At 42.4% G+C, this 12081-nt stretch overlaps 1 protein-coding gene across 19 annotated transcripts in view; it reads right to left on the bottom strand.

Moving 5' to 3' along the window:
* Positions 1-1162: 1162 nt before the first annotated feature.
* The window catches only part of GRN (granulin precursor), a 1029241-nt gene continuing 1018322 nt past the window's right edge, over positions 1163-12081 (bottom strand). For all 19 annotated transcript variants that reach the window (XM_069237890.1, XM_069237896.1, XM_069237897.1 and 16 more), the window contains one exon: positions 1163-4884. In XM_069237890.1, coding sequence (XP_069093991.1) covers positions 4753-4884 — 132 coding nt within the window. In that variant the 3' untranslated portion in view covers positions 1163-4752. The remainder of the gene's footprint in view (positions 4885-12081) is intronic.

Below are 12081 nucleotides of genomic sequence, written 5' to 3'. Positions count from 1 at the left end.
TGGTTTGTGGAAAAGGTTATGCTGTGACCATATACTTTAAAGACTAAAGTGAACCCCGCCATACATTATAAAGCTATTGCAAGTTATCTCAGTGCTCCCTGAATTAATAAATTAACTCAGTCTTCGGACTTGTTAACCTATATGGTCATGAAACTCATGGGAGACTTGCATTATCCTTATAATGTATGGCGGGGAGCTTTATTTCATTAATATATAAAGATGTTTAAGAAAAATATGAAAATACATTGTTAAAAGGACATGTGAAGATATTCAATTGGTTATGGATATCTGCGAAAATCCCATCACAGAAAAATAACTGTCACCAAATTTGTAGGTATTCAATTTAACTATCCTAGAACAATCAACGGGTACACTGGCCTTGCTGGAATTTAATTTATGTCATGCAGATCACAAACTTTTAGGGTATATTTTTCACAGCTAACTTACAGGCTTGGACATTACAACACATTATAGATGAATATTGCTGTCCATTTCTTCTTAGAAATTTGACTGAGAACAAAGACCAAACTAAAGGGGACTCAGAAGAAGCCAATAAGATCTTAGGTTTTTTTTTTTTTTTAAAAGAGAAGCTGACTAATAACAATTTGGTCTAAGTATACATGACCATATGCCAATGTTCTTTCCTGGCTTAAAATGTTCCTAAGGTCTGAAAAGATGTGGTCTAAGCTGTGGAATAATGCCTCAACAAAAGGCTAAGGAGTATTAAAAAAATGCCCAATTTAGTTTGAAATCGACGAGGGAGAGGTGAGAACAAAATTTGAACTATATTCTGATTACAATGGCACAATGGTACTCAAGAAACTAGAGAGGCGGAGTAAGTTTGAAAGCAAACTTATTCTGCATGGAAATACGTGGACTTGCTAATTTACTGCACAGACAAAGAACAAATCTATAACAATTCTGTGTTATTTATTAGCAATGGATTACATTTATGAGATCTGAAAATCTTAGATAAACTAATTATATTTTATTAAAAACAATTTAAATTTATGTGGAAAGGACCAGAACAGCAAATGTACAAAACTACATGTATCTTTCACTGTTGTTCAAAAGTATCACGGTACAGCCTACAGCATGCTGCACTTTCAGTGGTGGTACCAATACACTGGGAAACAAGAAACAAATAAGAAAACAACAAGAATAAAGGAATCACTTTTATTAATTTAATTTCTAGTTGTTTTGTAATATCAATTCTTTTTTCTCAGTATACAAAACTATCATATTTGCATTGCATTGCTCACATAGAACACATAGTGAAGCTCGTTTCTAACTCTCAAATACTAGGGTTCTTTTATGTGATGATTCTGAATTTCAATTTCTTCAAACAAGTGGCATATGTATACATAGTACCCTTCAAAGCCAACAGGGACATATTTTGACCAGCAAATACAAAACAAAAAAAGGTTATTTGGCCATTGAAAAAAGTCAAACTTGCTGGTTATACACCAGCAGAAACCAACATAACTCTTCTTGAACTTACTTCTGTATAACAAGTACTGCACTTTTAGTTTCAAACACAAAATGCACCACAGTATGTTTTAGACTTTCTGCTGAAACTCTAAAGGTCAACTTCTCTAGAGTTGTGAAAATTATCCGGATGGAGGATAAAACAAGCAATAGTGAATGATGGTGAAAAACTGAACAATTGCATTTTGGTTCCAGATCAAACCATTTCCAGTGGATTAAGTTTATTAACACAGTTTAAACTTGAACTCAAATATATGAAATGGATGTTAAATATTTTGCAATATATTTATGTCAACAACATATTACAGAACTTAGAAATCTACACAGTAAAATTTCCCACATAAATGAAGATATGTTTCAAATAGTAAAATCTAGTTTGGATTTAGAGGTTACTCGTTTCAAATTACTGATTCAGTTTTAAATACTGAACAGGGCACATTGGTTGCAATTGAATTTATCCATCCTAGCATGAAAATAGTAATCTTGTAATTCCTGTTTCTTCATGGAACTCCTAAGCTTTGGGAAGGTTTCATGCAGCAAATGTGATGCATCCAGTCTGTACATCAGCCAAGAATGTGGTCAGTGTCAGCAACAGAGCTATAAATAAATCTAAGTTCCTGTAAGCAGCGCCTCAATTTTTCAGCAGGAACTTTAAATTCTGTGAAATACAGCTGGAAGTCTGGTTTTCCTAAAGAAAAGTTCATAATTATTTCCTTCTTAAAACGGTTGTGAACCTTTGTTTCCATGTATGTATGTACTGGTATTTACATGGGAGAACCATTTTCATTTCATTGGTAAAATACACATACAAACCAAAATCAGTCCATGCAACTGTCATCACAGTGCGCATTGTTTTTGCGACGAAGATGTCAAAAAGTAAAATGATAATCTGCTCTTCTGTAAAACATCCACAACATTTTGATGAGATCTATCAACACTGATATGAAGTGTTACAACTTGTTCTAGTGAGCTATGTAGCAAAAAACAAAGAGGCTAAGAAATTATGTAAACCACTACTTGAAGTACGCCAACACAATGGATGTCTTGCAACAGAGGTAGGTCAAATTTACTGGATTGTGATAAACATAAAACAGCAAAAATGATTCACTTTCCTCAAATGCACAAGCATGAAATCACATGACTTTTTTTCACTTATTAGAAGTTTGGGGATATTTTTGTAAATGACTCAATTCATTTTCATTAGTTGTCATCTGAATCTTCATTGAGCTATAAAGTCCTCTTTTTAAAATAGGCCACAACAGGACCAAGGAAACCTGGCATTTAGGTCAAAATTTTCTTCTCTGTTAGACATGGGATTTCAGTGTGGAGGTTTGAGTAATTACAGTTGGATTTTAAAACTTACAAGGACAATGGCCAGAGAGATTTGTTTTACGTAAATGTAGAGCAAGGTTAGACTGCAAGAAAGAGCTTTCTCACTGGCTTTCTTACCCACAAAGATCAAGACTGATTCAAATGACAGGAGGTCTAAGGTATAGACACATCAGATTACAAACTTCAATTTCGAGAGCAGTCATTAGTCGCATAGCACTTTACTGTAGAGCTGGAAAATTAAACTGTAGGTACATATCTAGATTCACTTCCCAACAGAACTCAGACCCAGTCCAGAAAGCATTAAAGTCTGTGGCCCAGGCTGAGGTGCAATCCCAATCATTTCTTAAGATGGTTTACAGTTCTGTTGGCTATCCGCCTAAATCCATGGGTCAGACTGTATGGAAACTGCTTAGGCACCATGAAAAGAACATGGCTCTGACATCCGTAGCGCATCTGAGACCATTACTTTCCCAGTAACTGGTGGGAGAATCAACTACGTTTTCTGAACTGGTTTGTTCCTACAATGAGAAGAATATGAGATGCCGGGCAGTTCGATAAACAAAATACTAAAGGGCAGAGGGTTTACATCTAAGTAGGTGATTAGTATCAGTTCATCAAGAACTTCATTGTTATATTATTTGCCTTAGAACACTAAACAAACACTTTCAAACCCACTCTCCACATGCAAGAGCAATACTGAGAATAATGAGAATTAGCACAATGTGAAAGAATCACTGATCAATGTGTGTCTTTGCAGATCACTTCTACAGATCTAGAGTGGTGTCTGTTTTTTTTTTTCCCCAAAGGTGAAATCAACAGCAATTTCAGGCAGCCACTGGCAATATTATGCCTTACAGGAGCTATGGTTAAGAAGGTCCGACTGTACACAACTGCACGAAACCCTGGCCTTCCACATCCAACCACTCGTCAAATTATTTGATCCTGTAACAAAATGCTTACTTTGAAAGGAGTCTTGTCACAAATGTACTGTATATGACATATGTCTGTAAACGTCAGTCAGATTGCAGGACTGAAAAAAAAATGTTTATTCACATTTGTTCACTTGTGAAGTTTTATGCTTTTTATGGCAGGTAAGTTTAGTTTAGCAGTCAGCCCAGCTATGAACGTTTGGATGGTCAAAGAGACGTATTAGAAAATGATTGTGTATCTCCTTTAAAAAAAAAAGGACTTGAAAATCCCCACCATGAAGACCTTCGAGAAGCAGGAAGAGAATGTAAAACAGGCATGCTATGGGACCAGAGAATGCCACGCACATGGTGTAAAAGGCATAAAAGCGAGGCTATATAGTAAGCCTTGCGGTAAGGTGATAGACAGATATAGGTAAACAAACTATTATGAGAGCATGCAGAGTGGTTGGTTATTGTTTGCCAAAAGGGAATGTTACAATGTCAGAGTGCCAGATAACTTCACAAAGGGGAGCAAAGTAAGTCTGCTTAATTAACACAATCAGAAGACTGAGCTAAGGGCTGGCGGAATGTGCGTGAAGAGTATGAAATCAGTGGCATCAAATAGTTCCAGAACATTCATGGCCATCCAGTCATATAGACAACCATTCAGCATGATGGGATAAGGCAGAGGAGGGGATATGTAAAGAGATCTGGATTAAACAGAAAGGTCACACGTAGGCATCTGTCCAAGCATTGAGATTCCACTGATTACCACAAACTCCAAAACTATTACGTGCAATTCAAGATAGTCCTATGTGCTAACAGGAGCTAATGTGAACCTACTGCACATCCCACTTCCTTTAGCACTGCACAGCACTCTCATTCAGAAGCTGAATACGCACAGGTGATCAGAAAGACAAATTCATTGAAAAAAAAATCCACAATTAATTACATCATTTTGTACAGTTGGTAGGGAAAAGGGTGTAAAGTGTCACTAGAGTAATGAGGCACCACGTCTCTCTTCTCACAGGATGTTCATCTCCCGGTTCCTTGAAGACTTGTTATCCCAACGCAAGGCCTTTTCCTGTTCACATGAATCACCGACACATTTGTATCCGTAAGGGCAGCAGTGGCGCCCGTCTACACAACAAACAGCCTGCAAAGAGATGAGTGTCATTAAGAGAAATGAAATGAAGTGAAAAGAAAAGAGAAAAGAAATGAAGGACCCAAATTAAACTCTTTAAATTGCTACTAATGGTCTTTATGCCAACAGCACCATGTGCAGCTCTACATATCTTTGTTGTGGACATGCAATAAAACATAATTTGCAACAATTTTATAGAAATCATGAGTATCTTGTTCTTGGATGGAGATTTCAGACAGAAGGGAACTATTCCTGCACAGGTTACAAAATTTGTTGTTCTGTAGGTAGGCATAATATTTCCTTGAAGGAACAGTGATCAGCACATCTTGTGGAAGGCAATATTATTAACTGGCTAATGAAATCTAAGATTGTGCCCAAACTGAAAGATAGAACATATAACACAATGATCAAGATGTTACATCTGGATGTCTCTCTATACTGTTATGGTACGCTAATAAACGTATGAAGACCACAGTCATCTAGCAAAGGTTTCCTGGCACTAGAAAAAAAATAGTCGACTGAAAGGGTGTAACTATTAATCAGGAAAACGCAGATGGAGAAGTCAGGGTAATAAGTTATATTTTCAGCACTTTTTTGAAAGACAAAATAATTACGATCCTGCAGGAGTACGTCAGTACAAGTTTTAGCCGAGACAAAAGAGAGTACAATCTACTTTAGTGATTTTTTGATGTCGATTTAGATGAAATGTTTGAGAGTAAGAGAATGCAGTGGCAAAACACCTGTTGAGTGTATATAGGCATGTTCAATGACAGGCATGATAGACCAAATTGTATAATGAAAAGGATCTAGGAGGCACTGAAAAACAGAAAAGTGAGAAAAAATTCGGAATGATGAGGGAGCTGGCAACAACCACAATGCAGTCCTTTGAATGCGAGAAAGAGCAAATGAGGCCACGGGCAGGCCAAGATACAGTGAATTACAGTAGCTTAGGTGGGACAAGATGATCACCAGTTGCTATATTGCAGCATGTAGGATTGGTCAGGGAGTTAACTTTAAATATCTGTTTAGCGTTATTAAATGCAGACTTCATTAATGCGGCATAATTTATGGCTCAAGTAGTTTGGAAGTTTTTTTATAACCTTAAAGGATGGGGTGATATTCTAGGAATCCAGGTAGTGAGTAGTGCCTGCACCAAGCTTTCTGATGTACTATACTAGTGTCTTTACCCTCAGAGTTTATGGCTTCCTATTTTCGTGCTGTTTTCTGCTTCGTCGTCTGTGTCATAAACAAAAACAAATACTGAATAAGACAGCTAAACTCTTACACAGCCAACATTTTTAATTGCTGTTACTATACAAGTGACATGTAGATGTACTGATGTTGATATTAATAGAAAAATTTATAAAGCTGCTACTACAGAAAACACGTTATGAGCTTTGGAAACCGACTTATTGAAGCAATAAAGAACAATATGCTCAGAGGAAGACCAAAATGGGAGACAGAACAAAATAAGAGTTAAAAAGCATGGAGATAAAAAGTCCTCTCTTGAAGAGCCTAGAATTCACTCTTGGATCCCCAACCTTCCCTCTTTACTAAAAGACAAACCAGAAAAAGCTTCTTAAAACAGTGCTGTCACTTGAAACTTTGCAGAGACCTTACAGAGGAATCCCTTCATCATGCACAAAGCCTCCTGCGCACCCACCCAGGTTTCAACACTGGCCAGCCTTGTTCCAACCTGCTCTGAGTAGGGGGTGAGGGGGCGTGGGGGAAGAGCCTAAAATGAGCCAGATTACATTGCCCAGAGACCTGAGCTGCCCCAGGAGGTCCCGCTTCCAACCTTCTACACACGGTCGCGCTAAAAGGCAGCTGAAGGTCCCCTTGTGCAAGACATGTCTGGGCGCATGCCCAGGGCAAGACCGGGCCCGTCTTCGCCAGTCATCATCTGGAAAAGGCTGGGACAGGAAATGTCGCGTCCCCCCACCCCGTCGACATCTTGCTCACTGTATGGGATTTTTTTTTTGGAGGGAAGGCGCCAGCAGGGCTTAAAAGTACTATAGGGAAAAGGAAGATTGGTGCGCAGACAAACAAGGAATGTAAACCCATCCTCCACCCAATCCTCAATTACGAGTTACTTATCTTCACTTATGGGCATTATTGAGACAGAATTGGACAAAGTTGAGTAAAAGATTGGGGCTGTACAAAAATTGACAGACCACCATTAGAACCTATTGTAATTATTGATAATGCTAAGCAAGTGGCAACACTTTTGAGGTGTTCGGATTCAAGTTCTGGTCAGGAAGGACGAAATCCCAAATTTCCAAACTTTGACATGCAGTCTGGAATTTTGCCTGAAAACAATATTGCAGCTATTAACGATTCCTCTTTGGTGGCTTCTCCCCCAACAAAAAAAAAGAGAAGGGAGGGAAAGAAAAGAGGGGTGCAGACTAAGGGGCAAAAAAGGGGGAAATCAGTGCAAAAGAAAACAAGGGGGACTAAGCAGTTGATTACATTTAGTAGTCACTATAGACTACTGTTCCCAAATAAAAGATGTTGCTCTAAAATCCTTTTGTACCTCCCTGGAGGAGAAGATAATTAAGTTAATTACTGAAAAGATGGAACAACTGCAGGCACAAGTGGTTAAATCATTACCTCAAGGCGGAAATTGGGATATGGTCTCTACCAGGAAAACTTCTCATGCAATAGATGCAGGGATAGATCCAAGAAGTTTGCACATGAGAGAGCCTGATTATTTACGAGCACAGGGAAAAAAAAAAAACCTTTCAAAATGAGCGGATCCATCCCCTGAGAGAGGAAAAGCAGGATCATTATAAGTAGATTACATTTTCAAAACCCACTACCAACAGCCCAGAAGGAATTTTGCACCTGCCACCTGAAAGTGTGCCTTATGTCTTGGTTTTAGAAAATGTACCACCATTAGCCCAAGTGACAGAGATACAATGACCTTAATAAGAAAGTCAGCTCACTGGCTAAGTTCAAAATAAGGTTTTCACAAAGATTTGAATAGTAAGACACTCCACGCACGTAGAGTGAGATGGGTGGGGTTAACAAGCAAGTTGCTTATTTACCTTTGGTAACAATATATCTGGTAGAGACATTCTAGTTCCAGACTCTTTACCTTAGAATTTCCCCCAAGCGTCAGACTGGATCCGGAGTTTTTTCTTCGAGCAGTACCCCTGCACACCATCACATGGCGTTGGCCGACTCCGCGGGCGTTGTGGTCACTGTGATGATGTTGTGGTTGTATATAGGTGCCACCCAGATGGCAGTTTCTTTTCACGACTTTACACACCAGTAGTGCGGAGCCATGAAGAACACTGAGAATGGTGCGCCAAAACTAGGGCCCTTAAAGGGAAGTTCCTGTCCCTAGAAATCAGCTCGCAGAGCGGAAAGGAATCTGCAACTAGATTGAGTCTCTACCAGATATATTGTTACCGCAGGTAAGTAATTTCTTCATCTGATGTAAACTTCTAATTGCAGATTCCTTACCTTAGAATAGATACCCGAGCAATACCATCTCCAATGGTGGGCTGCGGATTAAGGTCACACAAAAAAGTCCTGCAGAACTGAACAGCCGAAGTAGCTGTCTCTGCGGACCGGACTATCCAGACAGTAATGTTTAGTGAACGTGTGCAACGATGCCCATGTCACTGCCTGGCAGATATCCAGGCCTAGAACTCAGTGTGCTAAAGCTGTGGTAACAGGCAGTTGCTCTGCTTCTTTGCCAAAGCGTAGCACATCTTGAGGCAGAGGAGTACCCATCACAAGAGGTCCTCTTCTGCAACGCCATTCCTTTCTTCACACCCACATAACCCACAAAGCGTTAATTGTCCTCCCAGAAATCTTTGGTACAATTGAGGTAGAACGCCAATGCTCTTTCTGGATTCAGGCGGCGGTTTCGCCTCCTCATGAGAAGGATGTGGGGGTGTGTAAAAAGTAGGCAAGGTGACGTAGGAAAGTACCCTTTTTGGCGTGGTTACCCCCACTTTTTGCCTGCTGTCAGTATGTTTTGACTGTTTTCACTGGGAACTTGCTAACCAGGATCCCAGTGATTCTGCTCTCTCCCTCTAAATGTGGTTGCTTAGGACTTTGCACACCCCACAATTGGCATACTGGTGCTCCCATTTAAGTCCCTATTATATGGTACTTAGGTACCCAGGGCATTGGGGCACCAGGGGTTCCCCACGGGTTGCAGCATGTATTGTGCCACCCATGGGAGCCCATGCAAAATGTGCCTGCAGGCCGCCATTGCAGCCTGTGTGAAAAGGTGCATGCACCCTTTCCCTACAGGTCAATTACACCAGGTCACTAAAAATCACCCCTATGGTAGGCCCTCCTAGCCCAGAGGGCAGGGTGCAGGTACCTTTGTGTGAGGGTACCCCCTGCATGAGCAGAGGTGCCCCTACAAACTCCAGCTCCATTATACTGGAAAGGACTCTTTTTGGCATGGTTACCCCATCTATTTGCCTGCTGTCAGTGTGTTTTGACTGTGTTCACTGGGATCCTGCTAACCAGGATCTCAGTGACGGTGCTCACCCCCTCTACATTTAGTAGCTTAGGACTTTGCACAACCCACAATTGGCATACTGCTGCCCCAATGTAAGTCCTTAGTACATGGTACCTAGGTACCCAGGGCATTAGGGCACCAGGGGATCCCCTAGGGCTGTAGCATGTATTATGCCACCCATGGGAGCCCATGGAAAATGTGTCTGCAGGTCTGCCATTGCAGCCTGTGTGAAAAGGTGCATGCCCCCTTTCACTACAGATCACTGCACCAGGCCACTTTAAGTCACCCCTATATTAGGCCTCCTAGCTGAGAGGGCAGGGTGCAGATATCTGTGTGAGAGGGCTCCCCCTGCATGAGCAAAGGTGCCACTACGAACTTCAGCTCCATTACACTGGACTTCATAAGTGTGGGGAAGCCATTGTACCCATGTACTGGACATGGGTCCCTACCTGTGTCCAGCTACATAATGCTAATTCCGGACCTGGGCATGTTTGGTATCAAACATGTCGGAATCATACCCCAATACTGTTGCCAGTATTGGTTGTATGATTCCATGCACTCTGGGGGCTCGTTAGAGGTCCCCCAGCATTGCTCCTACTAGTATTGTGGGGTTTTTCGGGTAGCCCACACTACTGCCACCCCTCAGGTTTCTGCCCTCCTTCTGCTTGAAAACCTCAGGCAGAGGAAGGCAGAACAAAGGATTTACTGCAGATGAGGGAGGTAACACCCTCCCCCTTGGAAACAGGTGTTACATGGCTTGGCAGGTGTAGCCTCCCCAAGCTACCGTTATGCTTTGAAGGGCACATTTGGTGTCCTCCTTCCATAAACCGGTTTGCACCAGTCCAGGGACCCCCTGGTCCCGGCTCTGGCACAAAACCAGACAAAGGAAAGGGGAGTAAATCCTAGCAGGGGGTTCGCAGAGCTCCTCCAGGTGACCACTTGATTCTGCCATCTTGAATCCACGGCGGGGAGAGGCCCCTGAGGGCATCTGAGTGGCCAGGTCAGGAAGGTGACATCACACACCCCTACTGATAGGTGGTCACCCTGCTAGGTGACCAATCCCCTTCGTGGGTTATTTAGGGTCTTCCTCTTGGGTAGGTCTTCAGATTCAGTGTGCAAGACTCCAGCAGGACTCCTCTGCATAGTTTACTTCATCTTCTGGTAACTGGGACTGCACTGGACACTCCAGTAACTGATAATCTGCAACTTCAGCGACGCCTCTGCTCTTCAATCTTGTTTCTCTGGCTCCTTCCAGCAACTACAACATATCCCCAGCTATGCATCCTCTGAGGAGGGTGAGTCTTCAGCCTGCACAAGAATTAAGAAGGAATCTCCCTTAAGTGAAGGAGTCACTCACCTGTAACCGCAGGCACCAACTGCCAGCTGCATGGATCTTCTCTCCTCCAGAGCTGCATGAACCCTGCATCACAGGTGCTGGTCTGAGTGGTCCACTTGGTCCTCTCTACCAGCTGTCCTACTTGGGAGACGATAGGCCCTTTCCTTGGCTTACAGGACTGTAACCCTGTGCACCGCGACTCTCGCAGCCACCAAGGCTTGTTTGTTCCACCTCCAAAGGATCTTCAGGCTTCGTGTAGACCTGGCCCCCAGCACTCCGTCCTCCAAAGCAATCTCCTGCCTGCTGCTCCAGTGACGTGGGACTCCTATTCAGGTGTGCTGAATGGGCCTCACTGCATCTCCTGTACCTGCTGTCATTGGGTTTTGTGTGGGTGCTGCCTCCTCTTTTTGTGACTCGTCCAGCTGCTGAGGGTCACCCCGGACTCCCCTCCTTGGGTCGAGTCTCCTGGACCTTGCTGGTCCTCTTCAGCTTTGCAAACCTTCTTCTCAATCTCTTGCATATGCCAAGGCTTGTTGGTGGCTTTCCAGCACCACTAACCCACTGCATCACAACCGCTGACGTGGGACATCACTTGCAACACTTCTGGGACTACGCTTCACTTCCTGTGCTGTACTCCTGACTTTCTTCCACAGTCGACCTGGTCCTGCATCCACAGAAGAGTGGCTAGTGGCTCCTGCCACCACCGGACACTCCACCATAAGCTGGACTTGGTCCCCTTCCTTTGCAGGTCCTCTTCTGTCAGGATCCACTTTTGGGTTCCTCCAGTCTTCGTTGGGTCTTGCACAATACTTTTCCAAAGTCCTCCTGTTTTTTTGGGAAAACTAGGTACTTACCTCTGCTCTCCTCGTCACTGGGGGTTACTCTATTACTCACCTCTTGTGGTTCCTAATTCCTCCAGCTCCTTTCTGCTCATTCCACTTTTTTGGGTGGGGGACTGTCTTTCACATTCCACTTTTTTGTAGAGGATTGTTTGGCCCTCCCCAGGGCCCTCACTATTTGCTACTGCTTTTACCAATGCCTACCTCTTTCTATTCTATTTACTGATTGCTAGTGTTTACATAAAAGTGTGTTTACTTACCTCCAGCTCAGGGGTTGCCTATTTAGTGTTCTAATATTTGTGTTACAAAAATATAGGTATTTTATTATAGTAACACTGTATGGTTCTTGCATGTGTAGAAGTGCTGTGTGACTATAGTTGTATTGCATAAGCTTTGCATGTCTTCTAGATAAGTCTTGGCTGCTCATCCACAGCTACCCTCTAGAGAGCTCTGGCTTCCTAGATACTTCCTACACTTAACTAATAGGGGATACCTGGAATTAGGTGATAACGTGGCGTCGGAGACTGCTTCATGTGTGTGGTGGGAGA

Source organism: Pleurodeles waltl, chromosome 6 (assembly GCF_031143425.1).
Source record: "Pleurodeles waltl isolate 20211129_DDA chromosome 6, aPleWal1.hap1.20221129, whole genome shotgun sequence".
NCBI lineage: Eukaryota > Metazoa > Chordata > Amphibia > Caudata > Salamandridae > Pleurodeles > Pleurodeles waltl.
The sequence above is the reverse complement of the archived record's forward strand: the minus strand, read 5'-3'. Positions and strand labels throughout refer to the sequence as shown.